We start from the raw sequence: 18,816 nt of genomic DNA, 5'->3' as shown, positions 1-18,816 counted from the left end.
TTTTTTTTTAATGTGGAAATGATCAATTTAGCAGTTGTATGGAGAATCAATTGAGAAGAGGAAGAGAACAGAACCAGAAAACCAATGAAGGCATAATGAAGACTGGAACAAAAGTGGTGGCTATGTGACTGGAAGAAGAGTAGAAGTATAAAAGTTATTATTGAGGTAGGCTCATCAACTGATTGAATGGGGGGAGGGAAATAGTGAGGATTATTCAGATTTGCAAATTTAGGAGTTTGTTGTCCTCAATAGAAACAGGGAAACTTGGAAGAAGAGCAAGTTTAGGAGGAAAGATGATGAATTCTGATTTTGAAATGTTGACTGAGATAATTAAAAAACAAAAGATCCAAAAAGCAACAGAGGAGAGAATAGTTGAAGATGTAGAAATACTTCAATTCGTGGAGTTTGAGAACTGAGATTACTCTTGATTAGCCTCAATTTTTGTCAGCAAAGTAGGAAGCAAGGTAATCTAGAGATAAAAGTACCTTTGAAGGCTTAAAGAAAGGCATTTTGAGCATTACTTTGTGATAGAAACTCAATCAAAGAAGTATAAAAAGATGGCCATGCAATAGTAATGGCTCAGATAAGAACAAATAACATGTATTTACACTGGATCCACTCTTCATAGTTTATAGAAGAATAGATCTAGAGTTGAAGGGAACCTCAGCTATCATCTAATATAAATCTTGCATTATAGTTGAAGAAACTGAAACCTAAAGAAGTTAAATGACTAACTTTAGATCATACAGGGAATAACCATAAGAGGCAGAGGCAGAACTTAAGCCTTCAGACTCCAGGGGCAGTATGATTTCTTCCTGCAACAATCAAAAACATGCTAATAGAAGCAAAGAAAATGTAACAAGGGAGTAAGGAATTTAAGAGAGGAAGATAATGCTGTTTGGGATTAGTTACAGAGTTGTAGGGCCCAGCAGCAAAGAAATGGATAGAAAAGACAGAGAACAATAAAAGAACTAGAGTTCTCAGAGGAAACAAAAAATTTGTCCTACAATCAGTGAAGAAAAGGGAAAGATAGGAAAAATGACAAGAGATCAAGATTTAAAGGTCATGAAGGTGGTACCATTTTGGATGACAGGTTGTGGGGTGTAAGCACTGCTGTGGCTTGCTAAAATACATAGAAGATGTAGGTCATGGGAGTTGAGGAAGCTAATGATTTTTACTCTTGTAACTACACTCTAAAATAATGATAGCTTACATTTATATAATGTTTTACAATTTATAGTGTGCTTTCTTCATTACAACCTTGTGAGGCAGTGCAAGTGTTATTATCTTCATTTTACAAGTGAGGAAACTGAGATCAATGAGACTTGAATGACTTGCTGAACGTTACAGAGTTGGGACATGAAGTGAGGTCTCATAGAATCATAGATTTAGAGATGGAAGAGACCTCTAATAGCATCTAGTTCAATTCCCTCATATTAAATGAGGATATTGGGACCCAGCAAGTTTAAATGACTCAATCAATTAACAAGAATTTATTAAATGCATACTACATGCCAGATACTATGCTGTATGATGGAGATATAAAATGTGGTAGTGCTCACCCCACCATTAAGTATCTCAGTCATCATTCCTGGTTTAAGTTGACCACATAGAAGCTTTGGAGAGAGCCTACTTTCAGCCATAAGTGACTCATTGCTAAGTGGCTCTTTGGCAGAGCCAAGATGGAAGATTAGGAACAGTCACCCAGTTGAATTCTCCCAACATTCTCCTCTAAATCTCTAAATCTCTCTCCTTTTTTTTTTTTTTTTCTTGAGGCTGGGGTTAAGTGACTTGCCCAGGGTCACACAGGTAGGAAGTATTAAGTGTCTGAGACCAGATTTGAACTCTGGTCCTCCTGAATTCAGGGCTGGTGCTCTATCCACTGTACCACCTAGCTGCCCCCTCCTCTAAATCTCATATCAAATTTTGGAGCATCAGAAGCAACAAGAAGTCAGAGTGAGACATTTTTCCAGCCTAAGAACACTTAAGAGGAAAAGTCTATGATACTGAGATGGAAACCTGTCTGTAGTCCAACAGTTTTCACATCAATCTCAGGAGTTTTCAGCCCAAAGATGGTAAGAGAGTCAGACAACTTGTCAGAAAGAGAACTGGGTAATCTTTGGCACTGAATACAGATGATACTGATTGATAACTTTTGCTTATACTCAGTTTTGGATCACAGCTCCAAGGTGGAAGGGGGCATTGAGGGTAGGTTACAAGGGAGCTGGAGCATTGATTGAAGTTCCAAGGCAAAGAGAATTCTGCCTGAAGGGACTAGGGGTCCTTTCTACTTAAAAATCAGAACAGTTACCATACTTCTCTCAGGATCATATCACCCTAGAAGCACCAAAAACTTAAAGATCCCACTGCCTGCTCCAAACTAGCTCTGAAAAGAATAGCATGAAAAAGTCTAGAGTTTGAGACATTACCTCCCCACCTCTAGGTGAGCAGAACCCTATTTTAACATAATGTTCAAAGTCAAAAGATAGACTGGAAGTTTGCAAACAACAAAAAAGAATTTGACCATAACAAGTTACTACAGTGGCAGACCAAGACATAAATTCAGAAGACAACTATGTGAAAAAAATTTATAAAAGATCCTCAAAGAAAACTCTAATTGGACCCAAATCCAACAAAAATTCTTGGAAAACTTAGAGATAAGCTGGGGAAAGATTAAAATAATGCAATAAAATTATGAAAAGAAAATTAATGAGTTGGCAAAAGAGGCATTAAAAATACTGAAGAAAATAACACTTTAAACAATAGAATTGCCCAAATGGTAACAGTGGCACAAACATTCAATGAAGAAAAGAATTTCTTAAAAATTAGAATTGGGCAAGTATAAATTAATGACTTCATGAGACATCAAGAGATAAAGCAAAATCAAAAGAATGAAAAAAATAGAAGAAAATATAAACTAATTCATCCAAACAGCTGATTTGAAAGATCAAAGAGAGACTATTTATATAGTATTGGACTGCCTGAAAACCATGAGAGAACCTAGACATCATATTTCAAAAAAATTATCAAGGAAAATTGCCCCAATATCTTAAATGAAGAGGGTAAAATGGAAATTGAAAGAATATATCAATTTCTTGAAAGAGATCCCAATATGAAAAGTCCCCAAAATATTAAAAGCAAATTCTAGAGCTCTCAGGTCAAAGCGAAAATACTTCAAATAGCCAGAAAGAAACAATTCAAGTATTGTGGAGCCAAAATTAGGATCACACAAGATTTAGTAGTTTCCATGTTAAAGGAGCAGAGAACTTAAAATATTCCAGAAGGCAAAGGAGTTGGGATTATATACATGACTCACCCAACAAAACTAAGTGTAATTCTTTAGGGGTAAAATAGATATTTAATGAAATTGCAGACTTACAAGCATTCTTAATGAAAAGACCAAACTGACATTCAAACATAAAACTCAAGAGAAGCATAAAAAGATAAAACATGAAAATGTAATCTTAAGGGATTTAGGTTAAACCATCTACATTCCTATATGGGAAGATGATACATGTGACTCATAGAAACGAGGTTATTTTGGAATGATCTCTGAGGGAAAAAATGAAGGGGTAAGAAAGAGAAATGCACTGGGAGAAAAGGGAAGTGGGACATAGAATAAGGAAAATTTTCTTACATAAAAGAGGTGCTAAAAAGAACTTTTTATAATGGAGAAAAAATGAAGGAGAAGAGAAGGCAGGCAATGTTTGAATCTCAGTCTTATTACAATTGGTTCACATCTAAACACTCGGTTGTGTATACATATATAACTTACCCAGTAGGAAAATAGAGAGGAAAAAAAAAGATAAAATGCAGAGCAAATTAAGAGGCAGTGGTTAGAATCAAAATAAAACTTGAGGAGGGACAGGAAGAAGAGAGACAGAGACAGACGAACAGATGGACAGACAGAGGGAGAGGGAGATGAAATAATGATAATGGGATGGAGGAAAACACATACAGTAATCATAACTGTGAATGTGAATGAGATGAGCTCACCCATAAAAGGGAAGTAGATAGCATAATGGATTAGAAACTAGAATCCAAAAAATGTTGTTTACAAGAGACATATCTGAAAGAAAAGTTAAACACACGAAGTTAAAGGACTGAAATAGAATCTAATATGTTTTAGCTGAAGTAAAAATTCAGGGGTAGCAATCATGATCTCAGGCAAAACAAAAACAAAAATACATTTAGTTAAAAGAGATAATCAGGGAAATTATATTCTGCTTAAAAAAATACTATGGACAATGAAGTGATATCAAAAATGTTTACATCAAGTTTCTCTGATCTTTATCATTTCTCAAATATATATTGAGCAAATAGCACTGAGTCAAATTTATAAAAAAAAAAAAAAAAAAAAAGAGCCATTCCTCAATTGATAAACGATTAAAGGAATAATTCAAACAGTTTTCAGGAGAAGGAAACAAAGCTATCTGTAGTCATATGAAAAAACACTGTAAATCATTATTATTAGAGAAATGCAAATTAAAACAATTCTATCAAAAATCACAGATGCTAGAGGGGATGAGAGAAAAATAGGTACACTAATGAACCTCTGGTGAAGTAGTGAACTTGTCCAATCATTGTAGAGAACAATTTGGAACTATGGCCAAAGAATTGTATAAAGTACTAGATCTGTACAGCAAAGAGACCAAAGGAAAAGGAAAAGTACAAAAATATTTATAGTGGCTCTTTTTGTCATGGCAAAGAATTGAAAATTGCTCATCAGTTGGAGAATGTCTGAACAGATTATAGCATGTGATTGTGATGGGGTAATATTATGTTATGAGAAATGATGAGGTTGTTTCAAAAAAAAACATTGCAAGACGTAGATGGATTAATACAAAGTGAAGTGAGAAGAATTGAGAGAACATTTTGCACAGTAACAGCAATGTTATAATGATGATTAGCTGTGAAAGACTTGGCTATTCTGATCAATACGATGATCCAAAACTCATGATTTTTAAAATGCTACCTACCTCCAGAGAGAGAACTGTATATTTTGAGTGCAAATTGAAGTATAATTTTCTCAACTTCTTTATTTTTCTTGCTTTGCTAATATGGAAATTGGTTTTGCATTATTTCAAATGAATAATTGATATCATACTGCTTGGGGCAGCTAGGTGGCGCAGTGGATAGAGCCCCAGCCTTGAATTCAGGAGGACCTGAGTTCAAATCTGGTCTCAGACACTTAACACTTCCTAGCTGTGTGACCCTGGGCAAGTCACTTAACCCCAGCCTAAAAAAAAAAAAAAAAAAATTGCCTTCTCAGTGGGTAGGAAGAGGGGTAGGAAGTAAGAAGAGGTTGGGAACTCAAAATCTAAAAAGAAAGAAAGGAAAGACGAGGATAAAACAAAACAACAACAACAAAAAACATAGATGCTCCCAGAACTGAAGTCAATTTAAACTATATGTCTAGGGATAGATTAGGTACAAGATAGATACAGTATCTCAGCCTCTGTAGTTAGAAAAATTAGTAACGAAACGTTCATGCCCTCACAGAGATTATATTCAACTGAGGGAAACAAATTGTATATGTAGAAAGACAAATTATATACAACGTAAATACATGGTAATTTTTATGAGGAATGGAAGAGGAGAGGAATAAGGAAAAGCCTCATGAGGAAGGTGGCACTTAAGCTGAGCTTTGAAGAAAAGTAAGAATTCTAAGTAGAAGATGTAAAAAGGAAGGCTATTCCAGGCCAGAAGCAGATTGGGCAGTCAATGCAAAGTGAGTATCATGACCAAACAAGGGATTTTGGAATTCAGGTTTAGTGCTGGAAAGGAGAAAGACTTGGGGTAATCTGTGACTGCGATAAAAGATAAATCCCTCTTTCCAATTATATTAAAAAAAACTTTTGTTAATCTTTTCTTTTCACATTATTTATATTTCCCACTGTATTCCTAAAGATTCAACCTATCATAGAATCATCTCTTATAATAAAATATAAAAAAAAATTCTACAAAATGAAATATCAGAAAAGTCTGACCTTATTTGTAATATTCCGTAGCCTTGGTCTCTCACTTTTGTAAAGGAGGGGATAAAGAAGCATGACGTGTCATTTAATAAGTCTTCTTATTAATATATTTTTGCAGTATTATTTATTATTATATTTATTATATAACATGTGTCATATTATATAATAATATATTATATTAATATAATTTTGCAGTAATCCATTAAGATTTTTGGGTTTTTTTTCTATTTATATTGTTGTGGGTTTTATGTATATTATTTTTCTGGTTCTGTTTAATTTACTTTGCATCAATTCATATAAATCTTTCTGTGATTTTTTTATATTCATTACATATCATTTCTTATAGCATAGTAATATTCCATTACATTCATGCACCACAATTTATTTAGCAACTAATAAGCATCTACTTTGTTTATAATTTTGTTAACACAAAAAATGCTTCTACAAATATTTTGGCATATACAGAGGCATTTCTTTTTGTTCTCAGTGAAGTGGGGAGGAAGAGAATTGGACTATCTTCAGACAGGAGAAATCTGTAGATTAGAGTCCCCTTAGTCTGGTAATATTCTGAAATTCTTCCTCATACCCTATAGGGAACTGGCAGACACTGATTCAGTCCAGCTAGGGAAGGAAAAAATGAAATCTAAGAAAGGAACCGAGGCTGAGGGCCAGCATAGGTAATTGCAGCAGACCTGAAGCAAAGGATACCAAAGGATTAGTACTGCCCTTCTAGAAATCTTTCTAGAAACTTGGGGTATGGTCTAAGTAGATTTATAAGGATAAATATATATATCCCAACATGGGAGTAAACTGAGGCAACTTTGTAGTTCAATGTGTGTTGTGAACATACTATCAAAGGGGGAGGAGTCAGAAAGTGAGCATCAGGTAAATGTAGAGAGGGGGAAAAGCTGAAATTCTGAATTCTAAAATGAAATTCTATATCATGCATAAGCACATTAATCAATAGAGAAGATACGAAAACTAGAAAGAAAGATGTATTCAAAGAAAGTACAACGCTCTTAACAAATATTGCAAGACAAAAGAAAGTAAACAAATGCTTCATGAAACACAGAATCCTATAGAAATATAGAAGAACAACAAGAAATTCCAGATTGGTTCCAAAGAGAAATGAAGTCTGTATGCAAAGAAGTTACAATGGAACAGATGCCAGAATTTAAAGCTTTCAAAGCAGATTGGAAGATTTAAAAAAAAAAAATCCCAGTGGCATAAATCTTCAAAGAAATGAGTGATAATGGTTTTAAAATACAGCAATACTGAATTAGAAGAAAATTTAGAGACATAAGACAAAATGTAATAGCAGTGAAAAACTTGAATTTATAGAAGCCAAAATCGTTGATTTTGAAGACAGGATAGTAGTATGTTCAATTTAGTGGCAGCTAAATGGCACAGTGGATAGAATATATGCCAGGGAGTCAAGAGGACCTGAGTTCAAATATGATCTCAGACACTTACACTTTCTAGTTGTGTGATCCCAGTCAAGTCACTTAATCCTAATTGTTCCCTTTCTTCTCGCACACACACAAGGATCATTAGTTTCTCTAAAAAAATTGGAAATTTAACATTAGAATACCCTAATAGAGAGGAAATAATGCAAGAAAACTGTCCAGAGTTTCAAACATTTCAAAGTGGATGTTCAGAAGACATTTTAAACTTAACATGTCCAAAATGGTAATCATTATCTTCCCCCACAACACCACCCTCCCCCAACTTCCATATTTTTGTAGAGGACAATACTGGCCTCCTACTAAATCATGCTTACAATCTAGATATGATCCTCATCTCCTTACTATGTCTCACTCCGAAATGCAAGACTTGATTTTACCTTTGCAACAATTATCAACAATTATGCCTCCTTCTGACATTATCCTCTGACACTATCAGCACTCTGGTGTAGACTCTCATCACCTTATGTTTATTATAATAAAATTACCTGCTGGTACCTCTTCCAATCTCAATCTCTCTTCCATTTAAATCAGAGATCTGACCACATCACTCCCTCTACTCAATAAATTCCAGTGGTTCCTTATTACTTCCAGCATTAAATACAAAATACTAGCTAAAATCCCATCTTCTACAAGAAGTCTTTCTCATCTCTTAATTCTAGTACCTTTCCTTTTTCCTTTTCCCCCCACGTTCGTCATAGTCTGGGTATAATAAGCACTTGTGCCCACTGTGGCACAGCATCTTATGATCTCCTCTAAAGGAATATCTTTGTATAAAGATGTAGTCCTCATATAATTCTTCTGCAAATCTCATTAGCATTTTCCATAGCCAGATGTCTAGTCATTATTTCTGTAGCTGTATTTTCTCCAATGGTTCTTGCGACAGGTGTTTGCAAACGTTCCACAAAGGGTTCATTGGGACCTTGCTCTATTTTTGTGAAGACTTCCCCTAAATCTTTCCCTGGAAGAGAAGCCCAAGCTTTTATAGCAGTAGTAGCAATTTGCTCATATGCTCCTATGGGATAATTAATCTGTGCTGAATTCTCTGCATACTGACCTTATCTGCTAGTTGGTTTGCTTATTGTGTTGGGCTTGAATTCTACATAATTCATGATACTCTGAAAGCCACAAGTTTTGTCAGGTTCTAAACATGTCCTTACTATGGATTTCCAATCACTAGGGGTTAAGATTTCATAAGCCAAATTATCTAGTAACATCTTAACATAAGACAATTTAGCCCCATAAAAAGTGCAACCTTTTTTCAAATCCTTGATTCTTTCCAAATCAAAAGGAGTATATCTTCTCCTTTTTTGACCTGTAGAGTATGCATTTATTAAATCAGATATATCCTGTCCTTTGCTTTAACCAGTGCTTTTTGTAATCTTGTCATAGGCTGCTTCACAGGTGGTGCTGATTGTGTTACTGCCTCTCCCCCTCCTTCTCCCTCCACTCATGAAGGGTTAATTTAGGGCAGAGGGTCATGAGTTGGGAAATACCCATCAGAATCGTACTTAACTCCATTCTTATCTGATTCTTCATCCTTTTCACCTAGTTTATTTGGATCCTCCTCCTCCTGCTCTTTCTTCTTCAGTAAAAAAAAAAAAAAAGGAACCTATGCTTCAGTGATTTAAATTGGTTAAATTTAACAACTCCAACCCATTAAGGAAGGTTCTCCATGCCACATTTTAGGAAGAACATTGATGAGCTAGAATGTGAATAGTGGTGGGTGACTAGGATATTGGGAATTTTAAAGAATGAGATGAGTATTAATTAGATATATGATGTTTAGTTTGGAGAAGAGAAGATTTTGGGGGGCATGATAACTGTCTTCAGTTATTTGAAAGGCTGGCATGTAGACTTGTTCTGTTGATTCCCAATCAGTAGGGGTAGTGAGTGAAAAGAAATTTAGAAAAACAGGCTTAGACTTAATGTTAGGAATTTTATTTTAATAACTTGATTTACTCTAAAGTAGAACAGACAAATAAATTATGTGTAACATATAAAAAAGTCCAAGACATAGTTTCTGGGTAATTGATCATTTTATTTATTATGGTTGAGGATTAATAAAAGGGATCAGTGGCACTCTCAAATGCCAAAGGAACCCATTCATCACTCATATATGCTTGGAAGAATAGGTGTTCTTGATGGTGGAAATCAGCTCTAATTGGTTAATTAATAATAAGAGTGAATATTGTAATGAGAGATGGACCTAGTATGACTTTTATTATATTCCTCTTAGAGAAAGAAAGATCACCTGAACCTAGACAACCACCAGCCTCAGGCAATCTATACAAAGGATCTAACCCCTAATTCTGTAAGCTTTTGAAAGAAAAATCTTCAAATATTAAAAAAAAAAAGAAATTCAAATAATACAAGAAAACTCTTTACGAAGAAGAAACTATAGAAACAAATGGAATAATATATTATGAAAAGCAAAGGAGCTCAAGAAGCAACTCTACCCTGCCCAGCATATGACATGACATACTTACCTAAACTAAATCATTAAAGAAAAAATATTAATATTCAACAAAAGAGAGACTTCTGAAGCATTTGGAGGAGGGGATAACCATCCTGAATGCCTGAACAAATTATTTAATTGGAGCATAATCCCCCATCTCCAGCAAAAGCAACAAAAGCACAAGAAGGTTAAACAAGTATCACAGCAAGAGTAATATTTAAATAAATCATTAAATACTTAAAAACAGTTTTTAAAGAAAAAGGTGAGTTTTTTTAAAAGATCTTTTTTAAGTACATGAGGGGGAAAAAATCAATTCCCTATTACTTTCCCATGAGCTTTATATGTGATTGGGACTTCCCCTGGATACACCCAAAGTCCTAAGAAAGCAACAAAAAAAGAACCAAAAGATGGTTGGTAACCAATGTCTTCTAAACAAATTGTTTAACCTCATTTTCTTTTCATTTTTCCCTTTGTAAAATAAATTCTTGTGATTACAGCATGCATCTGTTCATATGTATGAATACAGAGAAAAGTATAATGAGACTATAACCTAGATTGTGTGGGACTTTGAGCTAGTTATAGGCAACATATTTCATATTTTATTAGTTTGAGCAATGTTCAATTTTATATCTTAAATCTGTCACCATGTAAGTATGGTATTCAAAAAGCATGGCTGTGGAGATTCTTCTTGCCCTTTATTTTGAAGAGGACAAAAATAACATCACTATGAAGAGTCAAGTTAATGTGACTGACTGTGGCTGATTAGATCAATTCAAGTTCGGAATGCTTTGCCTCAGGTTGGACACAAAATAGTCCCTATAAACAGATGGGGTAGATTCTCTAATTTTGCACATGTTGTTTTTCTTCTGAGCTAATTCTATTCTGCTTTGCTCATAGAGCACAGCATCTTCTCTGATGACTGCAAACCATTCTGGGTGGTCCTGTGCCAGTGCCTGCCATGGCATACAATTTCAATTCTAAAGTTCTTGAGAGACCTTGAGAGTATCCTTTTATCACTTTTTCTGACTACCTTGTGAGTACTTGTGTGAGTTCTCCATAAAATAGTCTTTTTTGGCAAGTTTTTATTTGGCATTTGAATAAGACAGTTCAAATGGAAGTGATTCTTTTTCAAGGCATGGTGCTATTAGACTGCCCAAGTTTCATAGGCATACAACAATGACAAAATCAGCATAATGGCTCCATAGACCTTCAGTTTGGTAATAAGTCCAATACCACTCCTCTCCTACACTTTCCTTCAAACTTCTCCATTTGTTGTAAGGGACAATTCCACATATAGATGGTGTGGTGCTGGTTGATGGAGAACCTGTGTTTTCTTGAGGTTGTTAGGCCAAAATTAGTACAAGCAGCAGAAAATTGATCCATACTTTGTTGCATCTCAGCTTCAGAAGCTGCAGTGAACGCACAATCATCTGCAAACAAACAAAAAATAAAAAATCATGCATCAACACTTCTTCCACTTTAGTTTTGACTTGTAACTTTTCAAATCGAAGAATAAGGTCTGGACAAATGCTTAAAAATTTCATGTTTGTCTTCATTTAAGGCATTTAACAACAAGACTGAAAACATCATGCTTAAAAGCATCGGAGCAAGCACATAGCCTTGTTTCACTCCGTTGGTGACTAGGAAAGCTTGAGAGCATTTTCCATCTTCCAGAATCCAGGCAACCATGCCATCATGCAACTGACATACTATACTGATGAACTTTTTTGAGTTACAAAATTTTCACAAAATTTTCCACAAGTCCTTGTGATTGACAGTATCAAAGGCTTTGGTCAGATCTATAAATGTTGCATACAGACCTGTATTCTACTCCTGGCATTTCTCCTGGTGTTAACAGGCAGCAAACACCATATTGACGTTTTTTTTTTCTTTCTGAGGCTGGGGTTAAGTGACTTGCCCAGGGTCACACAGCTAGGAAGTGTTAAGTGTCTGAGGCTGATTTGAACTCAGGTCCTCCTGAATTCAGGGCTGGTGCTCTAGCCACTGCGCCACCTAGCTGCCCCCTACCATATTGACTTTTACTCAACCCCATCTGAAGCCACACTGGCTTTCAGGTAGATGATCTTCTTCCAGGTGTAAGACTGGCCCATTAAGGAGGACTCTGGCATGAATCTTACCAGCAATAATGAAAAGAAAGCTCCCAGTGTGTCACAGGACAATCTATTCCCTGTATTTTTATAGTGATAGACAAGTCAGGCATATTTGAACTCCTGGGGCATTCTCTTGCCACATAACCACTAGGCTTATGGTATGTCCCAAGAACTGTGCTAATCTCTGGGGATTCAACTACAAGAAAGTAAGATAGTCCTTACCCTTATTCTAATGGGTAATACAATACATAATGGAGAGCTAGAAAGGGCATAGGAAGTAGAAGGTTACCTCTTAGATCTGAATGATGCAGAGGCAGAGAAGAATCAAGAAAATGCACTTCTCTCCCTTCCATGTGGATATGTGACTATGGGTATGTATACAAATTGTCAGTTAGTTTATATGTTAGTTCATTTTGCCTAACTGCGTTTTTTTCCCCTCTTAAAAAACAAAACAAAACAAAACAAAACATTGCTACAAAGTATTGTATATTGAGTGGGGAAGTTTATATCAGAAAAGTGAGATATTGATCATTTTGGGAAGAAGATTAAATTCAGAACCTGCCATTGATTAAGGTATTAATCAAAGAGCGTTTAGTGTCCAGGGAGCTATGGTGTAGGCTTGCTTGTGGGAGGGACAGCCTAGGCATTATTAGCAGCCTGAAACATTGCACTGTGCTGTATAGGTACAAGCCAAGAATTGTAGCCTCTCAGGAAAAGGATCAGTTATCAGGCATGTACCAGATTACCTAATAAAGGCCTGGACAAATGCTTAAAATAGAGCACCATCTTCTGGGCATTTCAGATACCAACTAATTAAACTAATTAACTAAACTCTTCAGAACTTTAGAACTGATTTATGACATGGGAGACACTGGTACAGGACCACCCAGTATGGTGTGCCCTCATAAGAGAAAGTGCTGTATTCTATTAGCAAAGCAGAATTGAATTGGCTCAGAAGAAACATGAGGTTGAAAGAGTCTACCCCAAATGTTCATAGGATCTATTTGTGTCCAAGTCATGGCAGAGCGTTCTGAGTTCAGTTACAGTCAGACACATAACTTGACTCTAATGTAGTGGTCATTTTGGTCCTCTTCAAGAATGAAGGACAACAACCAACCAACTAAACAATAGCACAGGTTATCTCTTTGTAGGTCTAAAGAAGATAGCACTCAAGTACAATAATCCGAGAATGAGGATTAAAGTGCTAGGTGGCGCAGTGAGTAGGGCACCAGCCCTGAATTCAGGAGGACCTGAGTTCAAATATGGCCTCAGACACTTAGCACTTCCCAGCTGTGTGACTCTGGGCGAGTCACTTAACCCCAATTGCCTCAGGGAAAAAAAATCCAAGCGTCCCAATCGATAACTAGTAACACATTTTCATGATAATTGGCATGGCTTTGAAATGGGAAAAGAAGTAACATATGAAAGAACAAAAAACAGTAATGAAGAGTTCAGTAAAGATGATTTTTTATTTCCAGAATTAAAAAAAAAAAATAGCCTTTTATTGTTCAAAATACATGTAAGTAAAATAGTTTTAAACATTAACTTTTGCAAAAAAAAAAAAAATTCTCCCTCCTTGATCCTACTACCCCCTTCCCTAGACAGCAAGTAATGCCCTATATTATAACATGTGCAATTCTTCCAAACATTATTTCCATATTTATCATATTGCACACACAAAAAATCATTTCAAAAGGGGGGAAAATCCAGCAAGCAAACAACACAAAAGGTGAAAATACTATGTTGTGATCCGCATAAAGATGACAATTTCTGAGTGAGACCATTCAAAGAAAGGTTCTAAATAGCGCATTTTAGGAAGAACTTCGATAAGCCAGAGCGTGTACAGAGGTGGGTGACCAAGATGAGGGCAATTCTAAACAACCTGACGAGGCTCAGTTTAGAAAATGGTATTTCGTTTACAAAAGACTTTGGGGACCTAAATGTCTGATTATTGTAAAGGCTCCCACGTAACAGAATAGGTAGATTTGTTCTGTTGATTCTCAGAGGGCGTAAGTGGGGGCAACGGAAGTGGGGGGCATAGGTATCGCCCCTCGCGATACTTCAGAAAAGCTACGGTTCCTTCAACCCTGCTGCAGCTCACAGCCGTTCTCCGGCAGAGACTCGGAACAATTGTCTTTCTCCTAGGCTCCTTCCCTCCGCCCCCAAACTCACCTGCTCATCAGTCTTCTGAATCTAGGCTAAACCCACTCTAGCCCCGCCTTCCCAGCCCTGTAGAAGCTCGCCTCAGGCTCCAGCTGGGCCCAATTACGTGCTTCGGTTACCTCCCTATCAGAATAAAGCCTCCATTCTCCGGATTCCGCGACTCCACCAGCCTAAATGAGGGATGAATAATTAGACTATACGGGAAATGTGTCTGAGAATTTGCATGGGGAGAAAATGTCCTTATTCTCACGAGCCAATAACGAGTGAAATTCAGCATTTTTCCCATTATTTAAAAACATGATTTTAAGAAGAGGTTTCAGACTTGACAGACTATAAGTAGCTTTTATAGTTATAATAACTGGGCTGTTAAAGGGGTGTGTGACAAAAAAATAAGATAACGAAACCCTCGCCTGAAGAAAGTCAAACGTCGCCCAAAAACTGACCACCCACACCGAGAGGTGTGAGAGGAACAAGGCGGCAGAGAAAAAGCGGAGAGCCACGCTCAGTGCGCATGCGCACAAAAGTTAATTTCAGTGCTCTGGAATTCGTACCTCCAAAGAACGGTGGAGCCGTGTCCCTCAGCTGCCATTGGGTGGCTCCCAGTAGCGAGTCTGACGTCTCCGCGCCCCTTGGCAGCCGATTGGCTCGTTTTTTCTCGACGTCTTTATATCTCTAAGGCGGAACTAGCGGCAGAGTCGGAAGTGACGTGCTGAAGTCGGCCGGTAGAAGTTTCAGTCGTCGCGCGTACTAGGTGGCTAGACGTTGGGAGTTGTTTTGGCGCTTGGGCTCCTCCCCTTGTTCAGATCCTACTCTCCATCCCCTTCGGGATCTCGGCCTACACTGTGGAAACGATCCCCTGAGGAAACTGGACACCCATAGGCGGCCGGAATTGAGCGTCCCTCCTCTCTCTACTCCCTCAGCCCTCACCGCGAGGCCCCGGCGAACTCCTCTACATCCTTGCGGGGGGGCGGGGGAGGAGGAGTACGCAGGGGCCCCGCCTCTCTATGGGCCGGGTCCGCGACCCCTCTGCCTAAGGGAAGAAGCTCCCGAGCCAGGCTGAGCGGGTGATGTCCGGCCCCTCGGAAGCCGGCGCCGCCGCTCCCGCCGCGGCTGCCGCTGCCTCACTGCGATTGGCTGCGGCTGCTTCCTGGTGGGTGGTACGGAGGCGTCTCTCGGCCCACTATCCCCGAGTTGTGGAACTGCTGGGAGTCCTGAAGACCGCCGCACCCGGGCTGGTCCGCCCCCGCCATCACGCGAGGCTCTGCTTGGGGCTCCGGGCCAAGGTACCTGGGCAGGGATCCTGGGGCAGCCTGGACTTTGGGATGCAAGCATTGACAGCCACAGGTGTAGGCGAGGAAGGAGGTGCCAGTGGGGTGGATGGAGGAGTAAGAGAATAGAATTTGGGGATCTTGGCATAGGATAGTGTATCCCTCGTAGGTGATCGTGGAGATGATCTCGGGAGGCCAGTCCTGGTCCCTGGTCCTGGATGCCCTAAACTATCATTTCCCAGAGGCTGGCCCACGCGAGTCCGGTTCCAAGGCGGTGAGTGAATCTTCTGGTCTAGTTATTAAGTCACCAGGCAATATGTAAGTTCGTTTTGTCCCACTGGCGCAATCCTAAATGGGTTTCCTCTAACACCAAACCAAACTCTCCAAGTCTAGTGCCTCTAACTCGGTTGATCTTTATACTCCCCAAACTCGCAGGCTGTAAGGGATCTGAAGATTGTGGAGGCACACGAGGCCTTTTGCCAACGAGTAAAACAGCTGGCAGAAGATCCTGAAGATTTTGCCATTCAGCTGCAGGTGAGGAGATGAACTTTGTTGGAAGTTAATCGGGCAGACTCCTCTCTTCAATCTTTATCTGACATATTCCTTCTCTTAGGAACTAGAACAAGAATATGGGGAACCCTTCTTAGTTGCCCTGGAGAAGTTATTATTTGAATACCTTTGCCAGTTAGAAAAGACACTACCTGTGCTACAGTTGCAAGAGGTAATTTGTTTGAAGGATGGGAAGGCAAATTGGCAAAAGGAGAACAGAAAGTGTATAATTCCTGACTTTACAGCGTTATCTTAATGCTCCTATCCCTACTCTTTTCTTACAGCTTAAGGAAGTATTAGGAGGGATGCAATCTGAAACCTTGGTTCCCCTTCCCCTTGCCCTGACTCAGTATTGCATGGACATGGGGTGGCTACTTCAAGGTACTGATGCCAGCTGGGGCAGTAATCCAGCAAGATGGTGCTTGTGGTGGGATCTTTGGGAAAAGTTCATTAGTATTACTGGATTAAGATGGCCCTCATAAAGGGTTGGCTCGAGAATACAGAAATATATGATGCCCTTTTGTGTAATGCCCTTAAAAATTTTTTTTTCTCTTTCAGAGTCCTCTCTTTTTACTGCAGTGAGGGGAGCAGAACCCCAGGAGCAGAGTCCTCTACCTTCTCCCCAACTGGAGCAAGTTTTCCAGGATCCTGTTCCCACAATCAAACCCAGCACTCCCTCTTCCCAAGGACAGGATTTGAGGAAACCCCCAGAGATTCTGACTGGTCGGGACTTCAACCTGGCACCTCTAGGCCGCCGGCAAATCCAGGCAAATTGTGCATCTGCCAGGGGAGGTCATAAGGACCGGCCCACTGTCATGCTCTTCCCATTCCGGAGTATGTGCCTTCCAGTCCAAGATGTAATAAAGCATGGGAACAGTAAAGAACGTGGACAGCCTGTGGCAGATCCAGCAGGCACTATGGGCACAAGATCAGTCCCTCAAGGGAAACACAGAAATTCAGCTCGTTCCCTCCGAGGGAGGATTCAGGAACAGAACTGGACTTCTGATGAGCTCTCCTCAGAGCAAAAGGAGTGAGTTAAGAAGTGTTGTCCCTTCCCACACTAGATTGCCCCTTTCTCTCCCTTGCCCACCATTCCTCCAACTCACCCTTTTTTCCTTCATGCCCCTTTATCCCAGGAACTGCCTGGATCACTCCCTGGAGCCCTTGAGGTTGCCATTACCTGCTGTTGGGGCCAGGGAGCCAGGTAGGTGTACACTGCTTTGAGTTGGGGGTTGGGAAAGGGAATTCCTCCCTTCTAAGAGCAACTTGAAATCTTTGGGGATGCCAGAGTCCTGTCTATTTACTTCAGTAAGGAACAGGATTGATTTTGGTTTCCCTCCTACAGTGTGTTCCCCATCTCTGTGCAGCCCTGTGGTTACCATAGGGGACTTGGTTCTGGACTCTGATGATGAAGGGAATGGCCAGAGGGGAGGGAAGGTGAGTGGGAAGGGGAAGGGAGCTTGGGAGGGATGGGGACAGTTCCAACCACAAAGTGACAGCATGCTGATGATATCTGTATGGTGCTTAGTAAATGACTGAGGATGACCCTACCTCCATAATCCCCTCTCTGCAGAAGTTTCTTGAAAGCTATCAGAAGACGAAGTTTGGCACTCTGATCCCTACCTTCTGCGACTACCTCTCCCCTGTTGAACAAAGTTCTGTACTTGGCCAGGCCCCTTCCTGTGGCCAAACTGACCCTATTAAAACCCAGTGGCTTAGGTCTCTTTGATATGGCTATGCACCACCTTATAGTTGGTAGAAAACTGAAAAATGGACTGAGTAGATTTGGCTTGCCTTTTGAGCCAGATCTTTATTTTGGGATACAGGATTGGTCTTACCTTATCATATTACCTTATCACTTTTTTTTTTTTTTTTTTTTTTTTTGTAACAGCCAGTGATTAAATTTTGAATCTTCCGAAATGTTGTCTTGGCTATGAGGTAAGGCAGGCTAAGGGTGTCCTGTGGTGTCTATATAGTGTCCCAAATAAGTTCCTTTCAACTGGTCCAGGAATAGGATGAATCCACCGATTCTTGCCTTTCCTTAGAAATTGATATGACTGGCTCTGGGCCCAAAGTAGTTGAGAAGCTTAGAAGAGGCAACTTTAGAGATGTTAATTCTGAATCTTGGATCCCACTATACATGTGACTTTCATTTGGAGATCAAAATACCAAATAGTATTTTTATAAAATGCTTGAGCCACCTGGATAAACTAATGTAACACTGGTGGTAATGTCACTGTCATCATAAATAAGAATGAAATGGAGCCAGGTGCTATGAAATGCATGGCACAATAGACACCACTTAAAAGATAATTTTGGTCTAATTCCCTTGGTTTTACAGATGAGGAAACTGAAGCCCAGGAAGGTTAAATCATTTATCCAAAGTCACAGCAGGAAAGAGCAGCATTAGCCTTGAAACTCTGGTCCCATCTGTAACTCCAAATCAAAAGCACATGTTCACTCTACAAGGCTTCCGACCATGCTGAAAATGTGTAGCCCAGCTAATCAAGTAAATGTTCCAGTATCCTCTGGAGCAATCTAACTTTCCTGTCTTTAGCAGTACATCTGTATGCCTCTTTGACTCTGGCTGAACCTTTGTCTTTCAAAAGGGGCCCAGAGCTCCAAAACTCTTCTAGAGAGATGTGATGCCTTTCCTAAGAGTAGTTCTGGTTTGCACACACTGCTTTTTGGGAGAAAGGCCAAACTTTAATGCAATATGGTAAATAAACAATGAGATTCAAATTGATGAGTTTTTTCAGGTAGATACTTGTAAACAAAATGCTATTTCTGTGAGTTAGATCAGGCTTTGAGCTCTTGCCTGATGTT

The 18,816-nt window shown here is 39.0% G+C and overlaps 1 protein-coding gene and 1 long non-coding RNA gene across 6 annotated transcripts; one reads left to right on the top strand and one right to left on the bottom strand.

Moving 5' to 3' along the window:
• Positions 1 to 9,370: 9,370 nt before the first annotated feature.
• On the bottom strand, positions 9,371 to 15,205 carry LOC141557941 (uncharacterized). The gene is made up of 2 exons (XR_012486921.1): positions 14,725 to 15,205; positions 9,371 to 11,329 (listed from the first exon to the last, which is right to left on the bottom strand). It is a non-coding gene; the product is annotated as an uncharacterized LOC141557941 (long non-coding RNA).
• On the top strand, positions 14,865 to 18,734 carry TINF2 (TERF1 interacting nuclear factor 2). 5 transcript variants are annotated; one of them, XM_074294341.1, is made up of 10 exons: positions 14,865 to 15,456; positions 15,611 to 15,715; positions 15,877 to 15,975; positions 16,055 to 16,162; positions 16,275 to 16,371; positions 16,549 to 17,020; positions 17,127 to 17,194; positions 17,336 to 17,427; positions 17,882 to 17,928; positions 18,332 to 18,734. In XM_074294341.1, exons 1-9 carry the CDS (start codon positions 15,241 to 15,243, stop codon positions 17,897 to 17,899), a joined length of 1,275 nt encoding a protein of 424 aa, XP_074150442.1. In that variant the 5' UTR covers positions 14,865 to 15,240; the 3' UTR covers positions 17,900 to 17,928; positions 18,332 to 18,734. The 5 variants fall into 5 exon arrangements, with proteins under 5 accessions (XP_074150442.1, XP_074150443.1, XP_074150440.1 ...); XM_074294342.1 differs by having other exon boundaries at positions 14,866 to 15,456; positions 17,882 to 18,734; XM_074294339.1 differs by lacking the exon at positions 18,332 to 18,734 and having other exon boundaries at positions 14,866 to 15,456; positions 17,564 to 17,910.
• The last annotated feature ends 82 nt before the right edge of the window (positions 18,735 to 18,816 follow it).

This window comes from Sminthopsis crassicaudata, chromosome 2 (genome assembly GCF_048593235.1).
Source record: "Sminthopsis crassicaudata isolate SCR6 chromosome 2, ASM4859323v1, whole genome shotgun sequence".
NCBI lineage: Eukaryota > Metazoa > Chordata > Mammalia > Dasyuromorphia > Dasyuridae > Sminthopsis > Sminthopsis crassicaudata.
This window is presented reverse-complemented; position numbering and strand designations above follow the sequence as displayed.

What these genes read in the sequence shown, in the direction of transcription:
- TINF2 (XM_074294339.1), top strand. Translation starts at nt 15,241, where the DNA reads ATGTCCGGCCCCTCGGAAGCCGGCGCCGCCGCTCCCGCCGCGGCTGCC. An exon ending in CTCTCCTCAGAGCAAAAGGA is followed by an intron (nt 17,021 to 17,126) that starts GTGAGTTAAGAA and finishes CCTTTATCCCAG; the next exon opens with GAACTGCCTGGATCACTCCC. An exon ending in ATGGCCAGAGGGGAGGGAAG is followed by an intron (nt 17,428 to 17,563) that starts GTGAGTGGGAAG and finishes CCCTCTCTGCAG; the next exon opens with AAGTTTCTTGAAAGCTATCA.